The sequence below is a fragment of the Apodemus sylvaticus genome, chromosome 17 (genome assembly GCF_947179515.1).
Source record: "Apodemus sylvaticus chromosome 17, mApoSyl1.1, whole genome shotgun sequence".
In the NCBI taxonomy this organism is placed as follows: domain Eukaryota; kingdom Metazoa; phylum Chordata; class Mammalia; order Rodentia; family Muridae; genus Apodemus; species Apodemus sylvaticus.
This window is the reverse complement of record NC_067488.1, coordinates 35,079,133-35,105,954: the sequence shown is the minus strand read 5'-3', so window position 1 is coordinate 35,105,954 and position 26,822 is coordinate 35,079,133. Positions and strand designations below refer to the sequence as shown.

Sequence of the window (26,822 nt, the reverse complement as noted above, 5' to 3'; positions counted from 1 at the left end):
CTTACGATACTCTTTAACTGCTAACTTGAATGGGTACGCCAGGATTTCTAGTTAAAGGATGAGCTTATATCCCTTCTGTTCTTCCTATACCTTCCCCATATCTTTTCTTTGTGACTCTCTTTGTCATCATCTCCTCCTGCCCTTCCTCTTCACGGTTCAGCCTGCTGGATTCTGCCTCTTTTATAGCTCACCTACTGTCACCACTGCCATCATATCTGAAGTTTTCCTATGAATGCCATTATTCTTTTCAGGCGTTCTTTCCTTGAAAACACACTGTGCTGCTCATCAGTCCTTTCAAACTGCCAGCTTCAGGATGCCACTTTTCAGTCCTGAAGCCCATCCTTTTCATCCATAGAATAAAATTCCAGCTGTACTGGTGGATTATAAACTTGGGATTTCAGTCTGGAAGCTCAGCTCTCACCTCCACCCTTTCTGGTATTCATGCTTCTGACTTAATGCAGCCTGGCGCTGTCTATAGCTCTGGACCTCTCAATTCTCTCCCACTTTCAATCATTTCACCCAGGATTTCCCTTTCTTTGGAAGACATTTCCCTTTTTTTCAACCTATAATCTTTTTCTAGCTCAAATAATGCTGTCCTGGGAATTGAACCTGGGCCAATAGACATTGACATATAGTATTCCTGGGGTGCCTTGTACCTATATTCCATGGTCCTATTTCTGCCATGGTCTTTTCTCCCCTTCATCAGACCATAAGGTTCCTAAAACAAGGCAATGTGCCTACTCCAGTGGCAAGGTGAAACAAAAACCTCTATTGACTCCTTGATTGAAACTGGTTGGATAAATATATTTAGCAAACACTGGAAATGTATAAATGATTATGCAATAAGTATTTGGAATAGTTTCTATTTGAGATAATTTGTTTGTCATCTTCTAAAAGATTTCTAAAAAATATATCTACATGTATGTGTGCTGTCTGTGTCTTCCACGTGTGTATAGGACCTTTTGGGGTCAGAAGATAAAATTGAATCCCCTGGTGGTAGAGTTACAAGCAGTTGTGCTGAACCAATCGCCCATTCTCTAGGAGAACGGCAAGAACTCTTAACCACTGAGCAGTCTCTGTCCTCACCATTTTTATTTAACATATTCTTATTTAACACCATTTAACATCAAAATAAACTTCATATAGACAATAGGTAATATTGTTTTAAAGTGGAACTAAAGTTAAATACCCACTTTCATTCGTTGTAGAGACATATTCCAGACGCGAAATGGTGGCCACTTCCTCTGGCTTTAATTAAGGTTTAACAGTTAATTTAAAGCCACAGGATTTGTTGTTTGTTTAACTTTTATCTGTTAGTTAATAAAAGCTATTGAGGCCCTAGTGTATGCACAGCACAGATATTTCTGCCTGTGTGGTATTTGCATTTTAGTGAGGGTAAAATATACATTAAGTAAATAAACAGCTCAGTATTCAGGGTTTTTTTTCTTTCTTTCTTAATGCTGCTGCACCACTGGCAGGGAAGACATACCAAAAAGATCAGGTGGGCGATAATACTCATACATCACAAAAATGTTTCAGAAAAATCTTAAAATCATTCAGCTATGCTGGGAATAGTCCTTGCAAGAGAAATTCAAAGGCAAGGTAAATATGCACTATATCTCATAATAAAAATACTATGCCTATTCATCTGATCACGAACTTTTACACCTTATGCTTATTTGCATATATATGTTTTATGAGAAATATTCCACGAGTATTGAGAAGTTTGTAGGGCATAGCAAACCATCTTTTCATTCCCCTTCCTCAGCAATTTTGCCCTTTCAGAAGCAAACAACACTGCCAATTTTCTATCAGAAACATTTTAAAAATTCAATGCCAGTGAGACTACAATGGAAGAGTCCTCTCATAAATTGTTGGGGGAAATAGGAAGTGATGTAATCCTTTCAGAAATAAAACCTGACATCATATATCAAACCTTAAAATGTATGATATGACTTCATAATTCTAAGTTTTACTCCATAGAAAAATAAATCAATGGTCCAAATGCATGTAATGGGTAGTTAACATGGTATAATTATTAGAAAATTGTAAAATATCTTATTTCTATAAATAGTCCATTGCAGAACAGTATATACATACAAGATATAATGAAACATTAGACAGTTGCTATTGCCCATCCACAGCTTCATGTTATCCTAGATCCTACATCAATTCCTGGAATGTTGTCAACCTTCCTTAAATATGGATTCTCTAAATGAATTACATATAGAGAAGTATACAGAGATGAGTCACAGTTCAGTATTAGAGCATCTGCTCTGCATGTACAAAGCTGGGGTTCACCCTCATACCATACATGTAAACACACACACACACACACACACCACACATACATACCACCACCACCATCAACAACAACAACCCAAAAAACCTTAATGCTCTGTAATCAGTCAGTACAAAGTCAAAACTTGTCAGAATCCAAGAATCAGCTAGAAAACATCTGCTGAAAGACTGGATTCCCAGGCTACTATCTGTAGACTCGTGTGAAAGTATTGAACTTTGTTCTAATAGTACCTAAAGGTCTGAGAAGCACAGGGCAGGCCAGTTAGCATCTCATACAGAACCAGCAAGGGCAGTAGTTATAACAGCATAGAGCATATGCACTGGTCTAGTGTATGGGGCTGCCTGTAGGAGAAAACAAATTAAAAGATGGAGACCAGCAAGCACTTGGAAGCATATTGAAAGGCTTCAAGTAAACTTTTCATTTAAAAAATATGTTTAATTAATTAATTAATTAATTAATTAATTTTCTTTATTTCTCAACCGAAGCTTCCTCTCCCTCCTCTCCTCCAGTCCCCCCTCTCACCCCACCTCCTTCCTTGCTCCTAAGAAAAGGAGAGTCCTCTCATGGAGAACCATGCACCTTGACATATCAATTTGCAGTAGGACTAGCCCTGTCTTCTACTGAGCCCAGTAGACAAGGCAGTCCAGTTAAGGAAAGAGATTCAAAAGCAGGCAGCAGGGTCAAAGACAGTGTGCTGCTCCTGCTGTTAGGGGGTCCTAAATGGCGACAAAGATGCACAACTATTACCCATCTGCAGAGGGCCTGGATGAGTCTCATGCTCACTGTCTGTTTGTTTGTCTCTTTAGTCTCTGTGGGGCTCTATGGACCCAGGTTAGTTAGTTAGTTAGTTAGTTAGTTAGTTAGTTAGTTAGTTGATTCTGTAGGGTTTTCTTATAGTGTCCTTGACCTCTCTGGCTCCTTCAATCTTTCCTCCCACTCTCTAACAGGATTTCCCAAGCTCAGCCTAATGTTTTGTTGTGCGTCTTTACATCTGTTTCCATCTGTTGTTGGGTGACGTCTCTCAGATAACAGGTATGCTAGGCACCTCTCTGCAGGTATAGCATAATATCATTAATTGTGTCAGGGATGGGCTCTCTCCCATGGGATTGGTCTCAAGCTGGGCTAGCCATTGGTCAGCCATTTCCTCTATTTCTGATACATTTTTATGCCTGCATATCTTGTAGGCAGGACAATTGTGGGTCAAAGATTCTTTGGCTGTGTTAGTGTCCCCATCCCTACATTGGAAATTTTTCTGGTTACTGGAGATGTCAGTTCAAGTTCCATATGCTTCATTGCTAGGAGTCTTAGCTAAGGTCACCCTCATAGATTCTTGGGAGTGTCCATTGTCCTAGGTTTCTAGCTCTTCCCTGAGATGCTGCCCATAGATTCTAGTACTCTCTCATAGTACTTTCTCCCTCCATCCTCCCGCCACAAGATCTATCCTACTCCTTCTTATCGCCTCCCCAATGCAGTTCGCTCCATCCATCCATCCCAGTGTCTATTCTATTTCCCCTACTCATAGAGATTCAGGTGTCCTCACAGGCCCTTCCTGTTACTTAGCTCTTTTGGGTCTGTGGATTGTAGCATGGTTATCTTGTACTTTATAGCTAATATCAACTTATAAGTGGGTACACCCCATGATTGTCTTTCTGGAATTAACTTACTCAGGATGACCTTTCCTAGTTCAATCCATTTGCCTACAAATTTCATGATGTCATTGTTTTTAAAGGCCTAGTAATATTCCATTGTGTAAATGTACCACATTTTCTTTATCCATTCTTTCTGTTGAGGGACATCTAAGTTGTTTCCAGTTTTTGGCAATTACAAATAAAATTGCTATGAACACAGTTGAGCAGGTGTTCTTGTGGTTCTGTGGAGCATGGTGTGGTAGAGCTGGGTCTTGAGGTAGAATTATTCTCATTTTTCTGAGAAACCACCAAATTGCTTTTCAAAGTGGTTGTACAAGTTTGCAATCCCACCATCAATGGAGGAATGTTTCCTTCCCATAGGCATGTGTGTGCTGTCCCTTGAGATTTTGATCTCAGCCATTCTGATAGGTGTAAGATGGAATCTCAGAGTCATTTTGATTTACCAAGTTTTAAGAGAGATAAAAGTTAAAACTGAGAGACAGTGAACTCTGTGAGGAAATGTAATATTCACATACACTGTTATCTTACAAAGCAGGCTAAATTGATGAGGATTTACAGGTGTTCTTCTTGCTATCACACACTTTGCCTAAGTGAATGAGTAAGTTTAAATATTCCTCATGAGCTGACATGAACAAGCATGTACATTTCCTCAAAGCTTCTGTCACCTCAAGTGAGAAGTCTGAACACCTCACTGGGATACAGCAAGTGTGCTGCCAGGTCTCCAGCCTCGTCCACAGGAGTGACCAGCCTGGCCCCATGTGACTAATGTGCTTACTGCCTTTGCCCTGCTTTTTTCTTTCCCAGAACATTCTCTATTTCTGTTCTGGAAAATATATGTGTTCTTTCCAGTATGAAATACCATGTCCTTTAATAGGCTTCCTTAGAGCCCTGGCCATACGGCTGTCTTTCAGTTACACCCACCCAGGTATTCCAGTTGCTTGTCTCCTTTTCCCTTGTGAAATGACAAGATGGTATTTCTAATCTTCCGGTTTCTATCTCTCCCTTAATGCTTAACCCATAGTAGGTGCTCACCACACGTTTTATTAAGCAAACCTAATGGAAGTAACCTTTAGAACTGTGGGAAAAAGGGAAGTTTCCAAGAGAAATTTATTGTCATTTTTGTGCGCATCCTATGTAAGAAGCAGAGTCAAATTTGTAAGAAACAGCAAATAATTAATTACTGTGGCAATGTGTTATGATAAACCAATCTCTTACTATCTAAGAGACTGGCATTTTTCAGGACTTGATAGCTGAATTAATAATAGACCTTAAGGTCACCTAAGACTTAAGACTGCCATCCTACTGTGTACTTAGCCTATTTGTTTAACCTGCCCTTTAGAGAACCATGTAGCAACCTACCATGTTTACCTTGGATTTCCCAAGTAATCAACTTTTATAGCCTAAGCCCAGGCATAACTATAATCCTGAGTTATGAACTCTCCTATGCTCCTGACCCAGAATAATACAAGCATGCTGTGATAATCATTTGCTGGAAGCAGCAAAAGCAGACGTTGAAAGCAATCTTATCACATGGATATCCACCATAAGTGTTAAGGATGATCTTTGGATATTGCTTAACAGTGATGTTTGCAATGCTTTTTGTCTTCTGGGTCAATTTGAGGTCAGTTAGCATCAGTGGTTTGTTCACTGGTAAAACTGGTTAAAGATTTCTGGGAAGTATCCCTCTTCCCCTCCCCAGTGTGGTGCTTTTTGTGAGGCTCAATAAATGAAGAAAGTAGCTCTTTGTGAGGGAGGATGGAAGACATGATGGGAGAATGAAGCAGAGAATTCAAATCTGGGCTTGCGTGTGCTTAGTGCTATGATAGCACTCCAAGTGCTATGATTTTTTTTCCCTTAAAGCGGCACTGATGCACTCTGGGTGACTCAGAGTTTATGATTAATGTGTTTAACCACAGATTGTTGTGGACTTTCCTCAGTAAATAGTCTTCTGTTTTCATTTCTTCCCAGCGGTATTATTTTAATTTACAAGCAAGTTTTCAACTAAAGCAATAATTGTCCATGCTTATTTATCTAGATTCATCTAAGTTACTATTGATTTGAATCATATTAAATTACTCTCCTAAGCAGGCAGTTCCTATGTTTCTGGGGGTAAAAAAAAAAAAAAAAAAAAGGTGGGGCAGGGAGGGGAATCAAGAGCTTAGTTTCTCTTTTGCAGCTGCTTTGCAGCCAGAGTCTCAGAATGAGTATCGTTTACTATTAGTAAAGCATAAATGTGCACTTTATTAGCATCCATATAGAAGATCTGATTTCAGGCTATTGCTCGAGGAGGTAAGGAGACCCCAACTCAGGCTGCTAACCAAGCGAAGGTAGGAGAAGCAGTGCTCAGAAAAGCCTGCTGTGGGGTTTGAGTATTCTGTGGAAACGGAGCCATGTCTCTGCATCCGTGTTCTGTCCCAGCTCCCCAGAGCAAGCCTGCAACAGTTAAAGCAACGTATCAGCATTAAGATGTTAATTTGGACCTCTGCGCCTGTCCTAGAGTGGAATTTTCAGGGAGTTGATTGCATTTCTTTCAGTGGGCTCAGGAAACTGGTAGTCTCACATTATCTAATTTATTGAACATATTTCGGACCTTACAACTTTTCCATTAGTCATTCCTGAACATACATGGGACAAAAGAATGAGACACTGCTCAATGCGCGTTGCCAACCAGAGGAAGCACGGCCCCAAGCTATAGGACCATGGGAAAATGAATGACAGTACCCTGGTCCTTTGAGTCTATACCCTACCAGACAGGGTCTCCCTGTGCTTAATGTGAGTATTGGGGATGAGAGACCCCCAGTTAACAGATGTTAACACTCCCAGTGTCCGTATTGTTTTACTCATGGCTGATGCCTTGATTCCCTCTAACTTTTAAACTTAAAATTGCCTCTGAAACAAACTGTGCCAAAAATATCTTTTAAAAATAAGATTTAGATTCTGGTGCACAGCAAATTCTCTGTGAAGAAAAGTTCCAAATCTGTGACTCTATTTGCATTTCCACAAAAACAGAGAATCTGTGTGCCTAATATGTGACAAATAACAGTGTTAGAAGCCAGCATTTTAAGACTCTAATTATGCATAGGTTCTCGTTCTTGCTAGTGTGTTTACAACGGGAAGGCATATAAAATTTGCACACACACCCCACAACAAAGCTGATATTTTATTTTTAAGTCTGATGTTTTAATGCATGTAAACTCACAGTAATGCCACCTCAAATGATTGAAGTATTTTAAAAATAAAAGGTGCTAAGGTGCCACTGTACTCCAAAAAGCAGGTTTCAAGATGTAGATGATTATGCAGAATATCAAGACACATCCACTGATCGGCTCCTGAAGAGGGAGAGAAGGCACCAGGAGTGAGAGAGATGTGGGAGATGAGAAAAGCTTGGCAACGCCACAGGCTTCACTAAGGCCTGGCCCACCACTGTTCCTGAGCTCAGTGGAGAGTGCAAACCAAATCCTTAGGCAAATGGCAAAAAAGTGTTTTCCTATGTATGAATATGGTTATGCATCCAGGTGGACAAACTTAGGATTGTGGCTGAACAGGGCCACCAACTCCTTTCCCAAATGCAAATGTGAGTCCAGCGTGCTTGGTTGAGCCAGCAGGTGACCCAGGTGGTGACAAAACCTCTGAGTCCAAGTCTAAGAATTTTAGGACCGTGGGTGTCACACTGTATGACACACCAAATCTAGACAGCAGAGCAAGGGGAGGCAGGTAGATGTCAGCTTTCAAAATGATGACTTCCTCCCGGGCCTCCTGGGTGGGTGTGTCCCAGAATGAGTCTTCTTTCTGTCAAAAAGGAGATGATGAGAGTGAGTGAAAGGAGATAGGCCTGCATGACACTTGGATGAAAAGGGCAAATGACCCTGAATTGTTTACCAGACTGAAGTAATACAACAAGGGAGATGTAAAGGCCTCGATCCACCTGCAAATAATCCATCTCAGGAATGCTGCTCAGGGATGAAGGAAATCATAAGTAAAGCATACAGCAAAGATAGTAAGAGTAAGTTTAGGCTTTTTGCACAGCTGGGATCTGATACAGAGCAGTGGGTCCGCTTCCTCCTCCACTGAGATAGCTTAGGCACTTATTGAGGACACAGATTAGATGACCTCTCTTTGCCTTCAAACAGTCTTTGTTGGATGGATTTGTTTATTGAGATCTGAACATGCCTAACACTGAACTTACCTAGTGTAAAAGAAATAATAGAATTATAGAATTTTCAGACCCAGAAATGACCTATGAGCACAGTTTGTTGCCTTCCTAATTCCAAAGCAAAAGCAAGAGGTCTAACTGGAATTAGGGTGATGACACTCCATCCTAGGGTGTTTTCTGTACAGCATGTTGGAACAACACCCAGACAAGAGTCTGCTCAAATCAGCATCCTGGCCTCAACACTTCCCTTAATCGGTTGGCATGTTGTTGGCTCTCACATAAAATAATTTGGGAATAAACTGATTCACCAAATCTGCTTGCTTGGGTTTGGCAATCTTTCATTAGCTTGAGGTTTTGCAAAACTGTTGTGTTTAAGAGGCTTAAATTCAGACTTTCATGGAATACGTAGAGAGAAAAATTTAGGTGCTTTATAGCTTAAAAAATTACACATAGACCCTTGATGCTTGTTTTTTTAAGAACATATCCTGAAAGAACATAGCACTCTACACGTGTCATATTTTTATTTTAGGTAGGAGAAATGATCACAGGAGGTCAGCGCACACCCATGTCTGTGAAAACCACCTCGGATAGAAGCAGGGAGCAAACCCCATCAAACCCCAGGTATGATGTTCCCAACTGTCTTTATCTATATAACATTGTTCTCTTCATTATGACATGCTTGTGAAGATGCAGATTTCTGGGTGGCGTAAAAGTTTAATGCTTGAAAATGCTTCAGACCATTCATGTTCCTGTTTGTTTCAAGTCCCTAGACTTTCAAGACTGTTGATCTCAAAACCTCAGTCTGTGTTCATGTGGGTGCAACTGCTTTTGTAAACAGTAATAAGGCCAACAATATATTCCATGACTGCTGACATTGCTGAAAATTGCTATGAACCCTCATTAATCTATTCAAGCCCCTCTTCCAATAGTGATTTGAGCATAGCCTGTTGACACAGTTTAGTTCATAACATGGTTCTTGCTACATCCATGTATGATTCTCTTGTCACCCAAGCTTCTGGGGTCTCTAGATAGAATCCTCTATGACTACTGTCCTCTCTGCAGTGTCTTGAGGCACTGAGGTCATCTTTAGGCCTCTGTCTAAATTCATTTTCCAGCAGAACCTACCTTCTCTCAAAGGAAAACTCACCCATTCCCAGTATTCCACAGTGTTAGAATCCTCTCTTCCAATGTCCTGGAAAGCTTCAGGACATCATTTAATATGTGAATCGTGTCTTAGAAGCTTGGAATACCCAAGACACAATTCACGTATCAAATGATGCCCAAGAAGAAGGAAAGAGAGACCCCTGTTCCTGGAAATGCTCAGTGCAACAGTGTAGGGGAATACCAGGACAGGGAAGCTACAGGGGGTTGATTGGGGAACAGGGGGAGGGGAGAGGGCTTATGGGACTTTCAGGGAGGGGGAACCAGGAAAGGGGAAATCATTTGAGATGTAAATAAAGAATATATCTAATAAAAAAAATAAAATAAAGTGTAAAAAAAAAAGCTTCAGGACAAAGCTCATCTCCCCTCAACACTCCAGCATGAAAGGCACTTTGTCCAAAGCGTTCCTGGTTCCCGGGCTCTGGAGTTAAACTTCAGTTCCTTGAGCTATCCTACTTCTCTTGAGTTCCAGACTCTTAACATCCAGATGGTAAAATCTATTTTGGACTGAGGCAAACTTATCTCTGTGCTCCAAATGTATCTGCTGAATTACATCATAAAAAAATACCTCCACAAGAACTGTGTTTGTGCTTTGCATCATAAAGCCTCAGCTATTTGTTCTAACCAAAGACAACTATGGAGGTTGTGTAGTGATTTTTAAATATTGGATTTGCTTGAGCAACATATATGGAATTTAGTTTCTACTCAAAACTGGTTCTGTGTTTTAAACCTTGGACAGCCATTCATAATTCTCAAGCTGGCTGTTTTTACTAAATATAACAGCTCTAGGGTACCATGACTTATATGAATATTAATTATAATCAACGCCAACACTCTCAAGCCATGTAAACAATCTGAACTAATTGGGAAGCTATGGTGGGATAGGAAGGCAAAGCACTGCGAGGTGTTTATGAGAGCCCAGGAAGACTATCATTACCATGATTTGTTGGCAGTTGGAGATGTCTTAGCAAAGTACTTCTACAAGGTGTTTCTTACTTTCATTGTGGAGTAAGCTCATCTCACAACCCCACATCCAGAGCTCATGTAGAAATTGTTTGTAGATCTTTCCTCACTGACAAACTTCAATATACACTTTAGCTCTTCTTTGTGTGCATTGCCTCTGACTGGACTTCCATAACCACAGTGGACAGAATCTCTATGAGCAAATGGCGTTGACCAATCCCAGCTGAGATGCTGAAGTGTAAGACTGCTGAAATAAAGACTGCAGGTATATGCTGAGAAGAAACTAAGTCCTCAAAGACCTCCAATCTGCCTTCCCCAGGATTCGACCCCTGCCCATGGACACCAGTGCATATTACTTTACAGCTTTTGAGAGGGTCCCAGCTGTGGAGTTCTTCTGATGCCTCTGTTAAGTAAACAGCAGTCAATTACAGGTGCACATGGGAATTGAGGTTGACCAGGTTGTTGGCCTTTAGAGAAGACGGTCACCAATGCAGCAGAAACCTGGGAGGGCAGGAGGAGACTTCCACTTTCTCCTAACTGGAGCAGTCTGCTACTCAAGCTGTGTAGATAGAGCAGGTCGGGGAGAAGAGGTGTTGGATTTGTCCATCATGGCTGGAGGGGAACACCTGGTGAGCACACATGGCTCTTAACACTGTGATGCAGAGGAAATTGCACAGGTTCCTCCAAGGTGGAGGTCTTTATGAGTGCAGGTGCTAAGACCCTGAACAAAACAATCTTTCATAATCAAAATAGCACTGCACAAAAAAAGCTTCTCTCACTGAGACGCAAAGTTGAATTCACCCTAGATCACAAAACAAGTTCAAGTCAATCAATCCAGACCCATTACCTTTAGTGATTAGCCTTCCAGCTCTGTTTACTAGTGAACATAAGATCTTGAGTTGAAATTTATAATGGCTTTATGGTTGATGCTTTCTTTGCCTTATTCTAGGAATCTTATCCTGCCCTCATGTTCTAGAGCTTTGCAATCTTGCCTTTTGTGTACAGGTGTGCTCTATCAGTAATTGAGTTTTGTTTAAAGTATGTTTTCCAGTCTCAATGTCTCAAAAAGTTGGAGATCAAGGCCCCTATGTCACACACAAAACATGCATCTGAATATGCAGATCTTGATTCTGTTTCTGGATTGTACCTGCTCCCCTCCTTAACTTGCATAGCAGTATAAAAAGGTTTTGTAACATTTAGGCAGTCTTCTTACATTCTTGAAGAGCAGTTTGGCTCTTCTTGTGTCTTTGTATGCCTACACTCATTTTAGAATCAACATTTCTGATTCCACATGCAAACCATATCAGCCCATTTATCATCACTACATTGAAAAGCCAGACACAGGCTAACTATAAACAGATGAGCTTTGTGCAGCTCACGGCTTTGGAAGTTCAAAGTCTTGCCAAGGCATTCCAGGTGTGTGACTTTGCATCTGGGGTACATGTGTAAGGAAAAATCACACCACCAAATCAGGAGGCTAGACAAGTTTAGACTCTACTTATTTGATCTCAGAAGGATTAAATTCAAAGATGAGTCCAGCATTCCTGCATTCCTTTTTAAAGTCAGAATGCTGCATGACCTCAGAAACTGTCAGCAGCTCCCAGCACAGGACATTAAGGGTTGAAACTATGGCACATGCTTATTCTCTCTGTATCTCTATCTCTATCTTTCTCTATTTCTGGCTCTTCTCCTCTATCCCTCCCCACCCCCACACTTTAGAGGTTATATTTAGAATTGTACATACAAATCAATTAAGGAGTTTAATTAGCCTTGAATTAGCATTTTTGCAGTCTCATTTGATGTCTCCAATTTTTTATAATTTTTCAAGAAGCATATTTGTGCTTTATTAATTTTAGGGTTATAATTTTCATATACTATCATAAATATATCCTATTATCTATTTCTGCTTGGCAGCACTGAAAATTTCTCTTTTGTGGAAAAATATTCTCAATCTTAAACTAACCTTTTGAAACTGTGGAGCTCAGTGACATTTACTATGGTCATGCTATTGTACTGTTAGTATCACTCAACAATGTTACTAATACTTCTCAGTATCTCAGTCTTTCACTATCTGTGTGTTCCTTTTAGATTTCCCATATCTTCAAAGAGTGTTTATTTCTTCACAAATTTCATCTCATGATGTCTCTTTTCATGCTTTGCTATGTAGTACACTACAGTATTAAATAAGGAGAGTTAATGATCTTTATCTAAAATGTCTCTTGAGATTCAGTGTGATCTGTAGCTGTTGGTACTTTGGAGGGGTGTTAGAGGCTGTGGAACTTTCAGGAGGTAGGGCCTCATTGGCAGAGGTAAGTCTCTAGGGGTAATGCCTGTCACCAGCTTCTTTCATCCTCTGATTTCTGCTCTGCGATATAAGCATCCTCTGTCACATATCCTGTGACCATGACCTAATCTTCATCACCATGTATTCTTAATCATGGTAGAGTGAAACTATGAACAAATACAAACCCTTGTCCCTTTATGTTGTTTCTATTAGGTACCTAGTTCATAGCATTCATACAGAAATTTGTACCAGGAAGGGGTTTGTTATGACAAAACCTGGCTATGTGGATCCATGGCCTTTGAACCAATCTGTGGGAGACATTTGGAGGAGTTTGGAAACATGGACTTGAAAAGCCCTGGATTATGGAAAAGCAGGCATTAGTAGGTGATTATGTTTGGATTTAGAAATGCCAGAACACACTAGAAATGAGCACAATGAAGAATATGTTTATGATGCTTTAGGTGGAACAAGAATTATATTAGAAACTAAACTAGAGGCCTGTATATGTTCATTAACTTTTCTAATTGATGTGGCAAAATGTTCGACAAAAGCAACTTAAGGAGCAACAGGTTTACTTTTATTCAGCATCCTTTCATGCTGAAAGTCTTGGAAATGGCAGGAATTCAAGGCCCATACCTAAACATAGTTAAAGCAAGAGACATCTCACTCTAATGGGGGAACAAAGTCTATCTGCATGTCTACGGGGTGAGTTGGGGAAATTGGGATTTATGCATATTATTGACTGGGGCCAGAGTGCTAAGGATACCTTATTTGCAAAAGGAGGAATTCCAGGTGGTCTTGGGCATGACCTTATAAGAGAAAAGGCTACCAGGCAATGTGACTTCCTTCAGTAAGGCAAAGGTGGCGACACAGAACTATGTGCAGCAGGAAACACAAGCCTGGCAATTTCAGGTCAAGATTTCCAGAGTTTGAACATGCCTCAACTTATTCTTGCTCCAGGCCTGCTCCCTATACCATCCCCTGATTCTCTGGTTCTACATAATCCAGAGGAATGTCATTACAGATGAGGCTGTAATGTGGCTAAATGTGGTATTGTTGTGTTGTTCTGGTTCTGGTCACATGTAGGAGGAGAGATTTGGGGAGTTGTGAAAGCTTCCACCAAGTTTACAGAGAAAAGTCTGTGATGGCTGTGCAGTGTGTTAGCAGCATCAGATTTCATGCAGGAAGTCCTTAAAGGATCTAGGTATAAAGCTATGAGAGTAAAATCTGAATTGCCATGACCATGGGAACCATCAAGAGAGGCCAAGTGTTAAGAGCTGTGCAGTCCCTTGGCAGTCACATGATGAATGCCAATCGTGGAACTCTAAGATTTAATTCTTGCTCTTCTGTTGGGTTTCAGTCTTGCTTTGGTCCCATTTCCATAGATGAATTCTTCCCTTTGGGGATGGAACTTTTGCTCTATGCTACTGTATAGTCAAAGACTCTAATGCTATTTTTGATTTTATAGGGACTCACAACTAAGATATCTCCTTGAGTATCAGTGGAGTGTAAGCTCCATGAACTTAGGTTTGTGGGTATTACTGAAACTGTTAAGATTTCTGTGATTGAATCCAGGGCCTTTCACATTCTAGACTATCACTGAGCTACATCACAGCTCTACTTTTTACTTTTAGTGTGTTTCTCACTAATTTGTCCTGCTAATCCTTGAATACATGCTTTATTCTACGCAGACCTTGTTGAGGTTACAGGCACAAATCACTACACTGGGCAACTGGAGACTCTTGATGTTTGACTAAGTGCATTTTGCTTTTTGAGATGAAGCTTGTATCTTATGGGCTTTTGGGGTACCAGGTGTGAAATATGTTTAGAATTTGTCATGTCTTTTACAGGTTCATACTGGTTAAAGATTTACTTTTATTTATTTGTGTGAGTGCTTTTCCTGAACGACTTTAAGTACATTGTTTGCATATCAGTTGTCAACAGAAGCCAGATGGGGATTCCTCTAGAATTGTAAGTCAGGACAGTTATAAGCTACCACATGATTTCTGGAAACTGAACAAAAGTCCTCTGGAAAAGGATCAAGTGCTATAACTGGTGAGCCACCATGTCTCAAGTCCCTAGGCTCATATTGTCAACTCTTGTTCCTCAGTGGGTGGCACTATTTTATGAGGCTGTACGACTTTAGACAGTGGTGGGTTGAGCTGAAAGAAGCAGGTCACTAGGGGAGACCTTTGGAGGTTCTGCCTAGCTCCTAGTTTGTATTTCATTCACTCTGCTTTCTGGTCCCTCCTGATACTGCCGTGCCTCTGCCATGTGTTCTTACCACCAGTAACTGAGCTTTTCTGACAGCTTTTCTTTTTTTCTTTTTCCTTTTTCTCTTTTTAAAATGGGTCATAGCTACACAAAGTAATTAATACAGTAAGTGAAGTCAAGCATCTTTATCTTACTTCCTACCTCAAAGGGAAGCCTGTGTCTTATTATGCAGTTCAAGGCAGTTTAAATATAGTAGTGGGTATATAATGCACACCTTTATATTCTAATAGCTGATTGCTTCTTGTTTTGTTTCTGTTTTAATTTCTGCTTACTAGTCCTGTTTTAGTGCAAACTACTCTCTTTACTAGAGTGCTTCTCTCTCTCTTTCTCTCTCTCTCTTCTCTCTCTCTCTCTCTCTCTCTCTCTCTCTCTCTCTCTCTCTCTGTGTGTGTGTGTGTGTGTCTGTGCATGAATGTATGTGGTGTGGATGTATATGTGCATTTGGCAGATGGAGGTTTGTGTCTGGTGTGTTCATCATTTTTACTCCATTTGATTTGTTTGTTTACTTGTTTTAACTTGAGATAGTCTTTCATGGAACCTAGAACTTGGCAATTTGGGTTGATTGACTGTCCAGCAAGACCTAGGGATCATCCCATCTCTGCCTCCAGAGTTCTAGGATCACAAACACATCATGCCATGACAGGCTAGTTTTTATGGATTCTGGTTGATAGAATCCTCAAGTCCTCATGCTTGTGACGAAGGCACTCTAGTGACTGAGCCGTCATCTTCCCTGTCCCAAATTCCTATCTTGTATTGTGAGCTGCTCCATGCAAGACACTGCATGGTGTCTTCAACCAATTCCATTCTCCCTCTTTTTTTGCTGGCAATTGTCAAGAATAACTGAGAAAACATTGAAGATACGATAAATACATTGTGATAAGAGGAAGCTGAGTGTACTATAACAGGGTCTGTTTCACTCTTCACAAATACTGTGTTATTCAATGCTTAGGCTGATTAGGTTGTATTCCCTGGGTTATAAAATCGAAGAAAGCAGATTTCTGGGGTACTTTACAAGCTACAAGATGAACTGACACATAGGTGAGTTTATATAATCTTGGGCAGCTTCATAAACTCTGTAGGACTACCTCCCAGGGAATTCTAGACTTCTCTTGTTACTTTTTTAACTCTATAGTAAATATGATTCTCTCTCTCTCTCTCTCTCTCTCTCTCTCTCTCTCTCTCTCTCTCTCTGTGTGTGTGTGTGTGTGTGTGTGTGTGTGTGTGTGTCTGTGCTCAGTCTCACTAGACTTAGGTAAGATGTTAAGCCAGTCTGCCTTATATTCCACTGCCTTCTCAGAGGCCAAAGATGTACTTGTCCATCGTACATTCTTCAGGACAGGTGGCTCAGAACATGCCAGTATGTGCTGTCTATCACCTAAATTCCAGACTTAGGTTTTAAAAACACAAGGTGTTGTCAATTTGACAGCTCATGATAAACATTTCAGCCCTCCTGGGCCACACTGAAACAGTTTCCCTTAGTGTGAATAATTTCCCTCAGTGAAGAGAATAATTGTCTGCATATGATGGTAAAGTTTTGCTCAAAAACACTAAAGGTTTCCTTTGTGATTCACCTTTAGGGCCTTCCAAAGACTCCAAGCAGTATCCTTATCTGACACCTCACATACTGAGTACCACTGGGTGTGCTCAATCATATGGCCCAAGTGGTAGAGCAGCTTGCACAGCAGCCTGGACTAGTTGAAGAGACTTCTATTCCAGGTCCCACACAAAGTCACTTTCTGAGTTACTTGGTATATGGGATGGAGTAACAAGCCCAAATGAGGAATGTATTTTCCCAAGAATCCAATAGGTCCACATTGTTCTTCTTTCTTGGTAGTGAGATTGCTAGGAGCAATAACTTATCCTTCACCTTAGAAGAATATATCTGTCCTGTGAAGGCTTGATGCCCCAGGGTAAGGGAATGCCAGGTCAGGAAAGTAGGAGGGAGGTTGTTAAGCAGGGGGAGGGGGGATGGGATAGGGGATTTTTGGAGGGATAACAAGGAAAGGGGATGCCATTTGAAATGTAAATAAAGCAAATATCTAATAAAATAAAATAAAAACTCAGTCAAAATATTTCATATCTAAAAGAAGAAGAAGAAGAAGAAGAAGAAGAAGAAGAAGAAGAAGAAGAAGAAGAAGAAGAAGAAGAAGAAGAAGAAAGAAGAAGAAGAAATCTGTATGCACTACACCAATGGACTCCTAAGACTTTCACTAAGGTAGAAAGCCCTTAAAATTTGGTTGGATTAACTATCCTCCGATGTGCAAATCTGCCACCAACAAGTCCAGAGTGGTTTTGACCTGCTGATTACTTGGTACAATGAGCATGTCATCAATATAGTGGACAATTGTACGATTTTGTGGGATAGATGATCAAGATCCCCTTCACCGTAGCAATGAGAGAATGAGAGGATCTAGCCTAGAGGTCAGTAGAAGAATGAATAAAAATGGTGTGTGTGTACATTCAATTTTACCTGTATGAAGCCATGAAATTATAACATGTGTAGGAAAATACATAAAATGGAGATCATAATGTTAAGAGAAATAATTCAGGCTAAGATAAATATTACATGCACTGTGTGTGTACTACCTGAAAGTAGGAAAAAGTAATGTTATGTGACATGATGCAGAATGAAAGACTATTTGGAGATTGGACAAGAATCAATCCAATATATATATAATTTGAAAATGTCACAATGAAACACATTACTTTGTTTGCTAAAACTTAATTTCACAAAGCATCAATTATACCCTTTCCTCCGTAACTCTCACTGTCTATCCATTTGCTATTTATTCCTAGGTGCTTTGACAAAAGTTCTTGCCAAGTAGCCTGTCTGGGGCACAAGAGTTGAGTGTTCATTATCTGTGCCTTCTTCCTTAGATTCGGGGCACAATAATATTTTACCTTTAAGTTTAAGAGTACTGACCACAGCACAAGGCACCTGAAAGAAATGTTATGACAATCACACTGAACTAAATGACATACCCTCACCTTTGGCCTAATGTCCTTGACCACTGCCCTCTTTCCTGCAAGGTTCCCCAGCCTTACTAAATGTCTGCTGAGTTTCTGGTAGTGCTTTATCTCCTTCACATCTATGAGCTAATTTGGTCTTGACAGTATTCAGTATATGTTGTCATCAATCCAGCTTTAAAGATGAGTCATGGGTATAACCAGAGATGACTAAAAAACCAAGGAGATGACTAACACTGATCTAGAGGCCTTTTTTTTATTTGATATATTTTTTATTTATATTTCAAATGATTTCCCCTTTTCTGGCCCCCTATTCCCCGAAAGTCCCATAAGCCCTCTTCCCTCCCCCCCCTTTTCTCCCATCTACCCCTTCCCACTTCCCTGTTCTGGTTTTGCCCTATACTGCTACACTGAGTCTTTCCAGAACGAGGGGCCACTCCTCCATTCTTCTTGGACATCATTTGATGTGTGGATTATGTTTTGGGTATTCCAGTTTTCCAGGCTAATATCACTTATTAGCAAGTGCATACTATGATTGATCTTTTGAGACTGGGTTACCTCACTTAGTATGGAGGCCTTTTAATGGAGTCTTTACAAGCAAAGTCTGAGATTAGATGCTGTGCTGTCTGTGCCTTCTTTCCTCTGAGTGACAAGATATGCATTGCTAATGTTATACACCAGGACTTGCTCCCCAGCCTTGATTGTTTATCTCTGAGACTTTCTCTGATATCCTCCTGTCTTGCTGCATCAGAAGGAGGTAGCAGTGGCAGTCATTTGAGGACTCAATGGGAGTAACAAAGACTGCATCAGAAGGCAGTGTCTGGAATCTCCATGAGGATCCCAGGCTCATGGTTTTTAAGGGTACAAGACTCAAAACATTTATACTCATGGCTAATATTTATTACAGAAAAAAAAAACTCACAAAGCAGCATCAGCCAAAGGCAAGTCTGAAGATAGCTAGGGGCAAGCTTTTAAGAGTCCTCTCCTGTGCGGTGACACGGCATACTTAATTTCTGCAGCAGTGAGTGAAACATTCACGTGACATGGTGCATTATGGGTGCTCATTAGAGCCACTGTGCTTGAACTTTTCACTAGGGGTCTAGAACATGCTAAAATTCTCCTCCCAGGAGGAAAGCACACAGTGTGCTGCTTGTACATGCTGCTGGCACAGTATATATCCTGCCTTTCAAGGAAGCTTCATGTTGTTAAAAAGATGGAGGGAAGCCAGCCCAGTCTTGCAGGTCTTCTTACCTATAGTTAGTTCTAAGGGGAAGGTGTGGCCAGGTCTCCTCCTTCTACAATCCCTGCTTATCTGAGCACTGTTTCCCCTTATTCAGACACTACCCAGGCCACTTCTTCAGCAAAGGCACAGTCCATTCTTGCCTTGTTTCCCCTCTCTAGCATACAGTGTTTATTTACAGTCCACAGGCTGGACTACAGAATGTATATTTTGTAGATTTTATGCACTTGGTATTCTCCCTCAACAAGTCCAGGGGTATTGCTCAAAACACTGAGAGGAATTAATTCAAATGTCCTGAAGGGCTGAGCAGAGTCCAGGAATGAGTAGGGGATTTTAAGCACTATTTTCCCAAGAGAACAGATTTTTCACATCCCAACATACAGTATCTGCAGGACACATTTCACCTAAGGATGTCACTTTGTAACACCTACAAAAACCAGAGACAATTTCTTCCATACAATCCAGTATTTCTCTAAAGAAGGATAATACTTTTTCACTTTCAGAATAATCATTTATTCACATATAACTGTATGCTAAAGAGCAAAATTTAAAAATGCAAAATCTCAGTCTTGAGGATGCCAGCATTCTATGAAAACAGAGCAGTATGATAGAATTCCACGATGCTTTACTAAATTCCATGTTCTTGCATTATACTGTACTATGACCAACAATGTGTCATTTTACAGAGCAAGGTGTCCTCGGTTTCTACTGTAGTTCCAGAATTATAGAGGCATTTGACATATGTCTGTTAAGTGAATAAATGAATGGTGCATATGTTGGGGTACTAGGAGAATCACTGGGGAAGGTTAGAAATGTGTAGGTCACTGGTTTGTATTCCAGGTGCAATGAATAAAAACTGCTGTTAAAACAGAGCACAGCAATATATGTCCTGCACACAGTTCCTCTGAACACTGGGAGCTTTTGGCCATGAAGTTTCTTGCTAGTCATCTGCAGTCATACCACCTCTAGGAGTACTGGGCATGGGCAGTAGGAGCAAGGACTTGGGCTAGCAGAAGCTCTGGGACCTGAACTTGTCTAAATATCCCCATTGTAACAAAGCCTAGGGCTTCAGCTAGGCTAGAGTTCTGTCGATCCTGGCATGTGACTCAGCTTGTTAACTTCCTAGGTTAAGAGAGCGTCTCAAGTTCCTCATCTCCTTCTGTCTGTATAGTAGCACAGCCCTGTTTGCTACTTCTTTTCTCTATCGGTAAAAATCTTATTTCTAGAATTCACTATAGTTATTGAATCCAAGGACTGTGTTTCTTAACACTCCCTAGACCATATAGGCAGCCCATGCTAAGCATTCACTGAGTAAGTGAATACATGAGTTTAATTTCTTTGAAGCTTAATTTTAAACACCATAAAACTAATTCCTTTTTTTTTTGTCTTTTTCTGTTGTAGAAGAAAGAGGATAGAAAGATTAGAAGTGGATCCCACTAAGCATTCCTGCCCCGATGTGTCTACCATAGTACAAGAGAAAAAACACAAACCCAAAAGAATGGAATCTCAACCCGGAGCTGAACCCAGTGAAGAAGATCCCGATTTTGAGGATAACCCAGAAGTGCCTCCACTAATTTGAAACATGAGGTTGTGTTGTCATTGACTGTGACCCACTGACCCATTTTGCTTGGTGTTGACAGTGGATATGTGTCATTCATGGGGTAAACATAGTTCATTATTGTGGGAGACCAAACTGTGGGAAACCAGACATTCAACAGCTCTCACCTTGAGAATCCACTGACCTTTCGGTTAACAGCTGAACCACCCTCTCCTTCACACAAGGCTGGTCGTGAGGATCTACTGATCCTTATCTTAGCTGAACACCTGGGGTTGTCTAGGCAGAACCAGCATTCCAGAAAAACTGCTAGATGTTTCAAGCCGCAGTTAGCATCCGCCCCAGATGACCTTCCCTCTTTCTGTGCCTTTAGCATTCCCCCTTAGCCCCTCCCTACTTCCTCTCATGGTGTATTCAAACCTTCAGCCTTTCATTAAAGAGGCCTTGACAAGACACCCTTTTTGCTTGGTCTCGCTCTCTTTTCCCGCCCATTTCTCTTTCAGGCTTGGTCCTCCTTCAACTCCCCAAATAACTAGGTCCCACATGATGGGATACATTATTGTTTTATCTGTTGTCGTAATTCTTACTTTACATAGTAATATTCTTAGGAGTGAGTTTACAAATACATTGCATACCTTAAATTTGGTGTAACTTATCACTCAGCTATAATTGAGCGCCACCGTTGAAAATGTACAGTAATTTAATAGACCTATGATATTCAACATTAAGAATAAGTCATTTAGTCTTTGCTTATGCCATAGATTGTGTTATATGGAGCTCAGAAGTTAAAATTATGCTCTCAGGTCTAATGAAAATGTCCTGACATGAGTTTAAACAGTCTTTTTTTTCATTTTTCTTCTCATGTTTCTGCTTTCTCTAGTGGCATGATGTAATGGCAAGAATGACATGAGATTCCCTATTTTTGGATTTCTGCTGAGTCACTGAATAAAGACTTTCAGCTGGTCATTGATTTCCTCAGGGCGGAGTGACTTCATCTGCACTATGCTTACTATTGTAAGGATTGCCTCATAGGTTGTTCTCAAGCCCAGCCATGTAACTCACCCTAAACAATGCCACTCCAACATTCCCTTGCTTGCTCATGTCATTCTTTCTCTTCATTCTTTATAAGATGCGTCCCAAAGATTTGGGTATGTTATGCCTTCATTTTCATTAAATTCTAAAAAGTCTGTGCTTTGAGGTTTCAAAATTCATGTGCTTTCTTCAGTTGTTCTATCTCTACTTTCTGATTGCATTTTGAGATTTGAGGTCTTGGCTGCTGCTCCAGCTTTCTGCCACCCTGTGCTATTATCCTTCTGGAACTGTAAGACAGATAAACCCTTTCTTCTATAAGTTGCTTTGGCCATGCTGTTTTATGACCAGACCAGAGATCAGCAAGTGCTTTTAACAACAGAGCCAACTCTCTAGCCCCTGCCAGAGGTATGTTTTAATCTAAACCTTGTGACAGACCATCAATTTTACAGTCACAACTCTGCAGCAAAAATTAGCTAAGATCTCATAGCTCCAAACACATATCTCAGCCCAGGTGGATCAGAAGCCACAACTACAAGTCAGCAAACCTATGACAACAAATTAGCTATGCTAGCAATATAGCACCATAATTCCTTCAGTCCTTGAGTCAAGTAGCTGTTATAATCATCATAATCAAAAACTTGTGAAGCAAGGAAGGAACTAGGAAGCAAGAACAATGGAGGTATGGTTTTTTCCACTTCTAGTCTATGGGTCTATGCTTAGCAAGCTTTCTTTTATAGTCCAGGACCACCTGACTAGAGGTGGTAACTCACACAGTTGGTTGAATCCTCCTAAATTTCCTTGATTCATAATCAAGAAAATACCTCACAGAAATGTTTGAGGTCCAATGTGATCTAGGAACTTCTTGAGTCAAGTTTTCTTCTCAATGGTTCTAGGCTTGTGTCAAGTTGACAATCAAAGATAATTAGGATGCTCCGTTTATGTCAACTTGACACAAAAACACATCACTTTAGGATCTAACTGTTCATTCTCTGTATGTTATATCTCACATTTATATTCTAATATAAATCACAGTCTAACTTCATCAATCCCAGTCTTAAATCCAAATTCTCTCACCCGTGGATTCCTGTAAAATATAAACTTTCCCTTTTTCAGTTCATAATAGAAAATAATTGAGGCATAATAAGTCTGATTAAAGCAAAAGCAAAATTAAACAGTGAAAAAATCCTAATTCTGGAGCTCAGTGTCTGACATCTTAGACTCACTTATGACCTTCTGTGCTACAAAATATTTGGGCGGGTTCCTTCTCCACCTCTGTATCCACAGCACACACCACATGCACTGCAGCTTTACACTGGCTCCATCACTTCACACTTGACTCTGCCATTGACGGTTATCCAATGTCCTGGGATCCTCCATTGCACTAAGGCTGCACCTTTGCCATGGGCATCTGCTGGCCTCTCCACATGGACTCTAATCCTGCCACACAGAACAAGTCTCATCTTCTCTCCTTGACCTCCTTCAACTTTTATGATTTTTAAACTGATACTATGTGGGAGACACTTCTATTCTCCCAAATTGAGCTGTCATAATGACTTGTAGTTTTGTCCATCTTGGCCCACAGCTTCGGTGCGCTCAGCCTGAGGAAAAGAGTTCATATATATATACATATATATATATACATATATATATATATATATTCTATATTCTATGTTTACCTTCCAAATATTTTCCCTTTCCCAGTTTCCCCCTCCCCATGTGTCCCATAAACGTTCTTCTCTCCACCCATTCTCCAATCACCTCTCTCCTTTTTCTCTGTCCTGATACTCCCCTCCAATGCTAGATCAAGCCTTTCCAGGATCAGGACCCTATCCTTACTTTTTCATGGGCGTCATTTGTTATACTAATTGTGCCTTGGGTATTCAGAGCTAATTAATATCCACTTATCAGGGATCACATTCCATGTGTATTCTTTTGTAATTGGGTTACCTCACTTAGGATGGATATTTTCCACTTCCAATCATTTGCCTAAAAATTTTCATGAATTCATTGTTTTAAATTGCTGAGTAGTATTCCATTGTGTAAATATCCCACATTTTCTGTATCCATTCCTCCATTGAGGGACATCTGTGTTCTTTCCAGCTTCTGGCTATTATAAATAAGGCTGCTATGAACATAATGGAGCATGTGTCTTTATTGCATGCTGGGGAATCCTTTGGGTATATGCCCAGGAGAGGTATAGCAGGGTCCTCTGGAAGTGTCATGTCCAGTTTTCTGAGGAACCGCCAGACTAATTTCCAAAGTGGTTGTACCATCTTACAACCCCACCAACAGTGGAGGAGTGTTCCTCTTTTTCCACATCCTCACCAATACCTGCTGTCTCCTGAGTTTTTGACCTTAGCCATTCTGACTGGTGTGAGGTGAAATCTCAGGGTTGTTTTGATTTGCATTTCCCTAATGACTAATGATGTTGAGCATTTCTTAAGGTGCTTCTCAGCCAACTGAATTTCTTCAGGTGAAAATTCTTTGTTTAGATCTGTACCCCATTTTTAATAGGGTTATTTGGTTCTCTGGGGTCTAACTTCTTGAGTTCTTTGTAGATATTGGATATTAGCCTCTATCAGATGTAGGGTTGGTGAAAATCTTTTCCCAATCTGTTGGTTGCTGTTTTGTCCTTTTGACAGTGTCCTTTGCCTTACAGAAACTTTGTAATTTTATGAGGTCCTATTTGTCAACTCTTGATCTTAGAGCATAAGCTATTGGAGTTCTGTTCAGGAACTTTTCCCCTGTGCCCATGTCCTCAAGAGTTTTCTCCAGTTTCTTTTCTATTAGTTTCAGTGTGTATGGTTTTATGTGCAGGTCCTTGATCCACTTGGAGTTGAGTTTAGTACAAGGAGATAAGAATGGATCAATTCGCATTCTTCTGCATGCTGACCTCCAGTTGAACCAGCACCATTTGTTGAAAAGGCTATCTTTTTTCCACTGGATGTTAGGAAATAGTTTCTTATTGTTGAAGTAAAACAGAGACAAGTTTACTCAAGGGAGCTGATCTCCTGGTAAACACAACTTCTGTATTATCTGACCATGAATCAGAGACTTAAATACCACACAAATAGTCCTGGTAGTGTCTTTGCTTCCCCCTATATTCTCAAAAGCCAGGCCTCCATTGTCTGTATTCTCTCAGAATTCTTCTCTTGTAAACTCCTAAAATAATAGTTCACTAAACTGTAAGAACTCAGTTTTTCTTCCACAAAGTTCTAAACACTTTCAAAACCCTCTGACAAAACAATATAGCAAGGTCCGCTGTAGCACTACCCTACCCTAGTACCAATTTCTGTTCTATTTTATTTTTTATTGTTGTAACAAACAACAAGGCAACTTGGGAAAGAAAGGACTTGTTGGTCTTATACTTCCAGGTTAGAATCTATCATAGAAAAGTCAAGGTAAGAACTTGAGCCAGGAAGTTAGAGGCAGGGACCATGAAAAATGCTACTTCTTTAGATATACACTCACTGTTTAGCTAGCTTTCTTATGCAGTCAGGGCCATCTGCCTGGGATAATTCTACCACACGGAACAGGGTCCTTTTCCATTAATTCACAAAGACAGTTCATCGTAGACTTGCCCATAGTCCAATCTGATCTAGGCAATTTCTTAACCATGGCTTTCCTCTCATATGACCCTAGGCTGTGACTAATTGTTAAGTAAAGATAACTAGGGGAGATGGTGACTCATTCTTCACATCAGGTCAGAATTGGAAGAGAAATTCACATTGTCATCCCCCATATTTTAGAGTGTTGTACACAGGTGGTATCTTAAGAGGGTACCAACTCTTTTAGATACAGATGCGTTGGAGACTTAAAAATAAGGAATAAACACAACTTGGAGCAGCTATGCATGTTTGGTCATGGTGTCTCAGGGCATCTGGGAAGATCCTGGCTTAGCTTTTTGTTGCAGATGCATGTGAGTAGCATTGGTACAAAGAACCCACAGACAAGTACAGATAAGAGAGGTCTTGGTTCATGAAGGGAACATTGGTTTGCTGCCTTGTTTTCTGTGGCAAACTGTGAACATGCCACATAGAACACAGCCTGCTGATCACTCTGGAGCTCTGAGATTTGGCCAATGATGTTCAGCCTCCAGGACTGACTCCCTGTCACAGTTGCTGTGCTATTAGCCAAGGAGGAGAACTCTGAACCCCAGGATTATGATTTGCTTAGTGTGATGGCTATTCTTTGTCTACATTCCAAATAATTTCCCCTTTCCCAGTTGCTCCCTCCTGAAAAGTTCCATAAGTCCTCTTTCTCTGCCCATTCCCCAATAACCCCCTCCCATTTCTCTGTCCTGGTACTCCCCTACAATGCTGCATCAAGCCTTTCCAAGACCAGGGCCCTCTCTTTCTTTCATTCTTGGGAATCATTTGATATGTTAATTGTGTCTTGAGTATTCAGAGCTTCTGGGCTAATTAATATCCACTTATCAGTGACTGCATTCCATGTGTATTCTTTTGTGATTGGGTTACCTCACTTAGGTATTTTTCTAGTTCCAACCATTTGCCTAAAATTTTCATGAATTCATTGTTTTTAATTGCTGAGTAGTATCCACTGTGTAAATATCCCACATTTTCTGTATCCATTCCTCCACTGAGGGACATCTGGGTTCTTTCCAGCTTCTGGCTATTATAAATAAGGCTGCTATGAACAAAGTGGAGCATGTGTCCTTATTGCATGCTGGGGAATCCTCTGGGTATATGCCCAGGAGTGGTATAACAGGGTCCTCCAGAAGTGTCATGCCCAGTTTTCTGAGGAACTGCCAGACTGATTTCCAGAGTGGTGGTACCAGCTTTCAATCCCATCAGCAGTGCAGGAGTGTTCCTCTTTCTCTACAACCTCACCAATACCTGCTGTATCCTGAGTTTTTAATCTTAGCCATTCTGACTGGTGTGAGGTGAAATCTCAGAGTTGCTTTAATTTGCATTTCCCTAATGATTAATGATGTTGAACATTTCTTAAGGTGCTTCTCAGCCATTCAAAATACTTCAGGTGAAAATTCTTTGTTAGATCTGTACCCCATATTTTAAAAGGTCTATTTGGCTTTCTGGAGTCTACCTTCTTGAGTTCTTTGTGTATATTGGATATTATCCCTCTATTGGATGTAGGGTTGGTGAAGATCTTTTCCCAATTTGTTGGTTGCCATTTTGTCCACTTGACAGTGTCCTTTGCCTTACAGAAACTTTGTCATTTTATGAGGTCCCATTCATCAATTCTTGATCTTAGAGCATAAGCT

The 26,822-nt window shown here is 40.5% G+C and overlaps 1 protein-coding gene across 1 annotated transcript in view; it reads left to right on the top strand.

Annotated features, from left to right (window-relative positions):
* Window positions 1–20,572, top strand: part of Dnaaf11 (dynein axonemal assembly factor 11) — a 133,794-nt gene extending 113,222 nt beyond the window's left edge. Inside the window, exons 11-12 of the mRNA XM_052161563.1 lie at window positions 8,634–8,725; window positions 20,395–20,572. Coding sequence (XP_052017523.1) covers window positions 8,634–8,725; window positions 20,395–20,572 — 270 coding nt within the window. The remainder of the gene's footprint in view (window positions 1–8,633; window positions 8,726–20,394) is intronic.
* The last annotated feature ends 6,250 nt before the right edge of the window (window positions 20,573–26,822 follow it).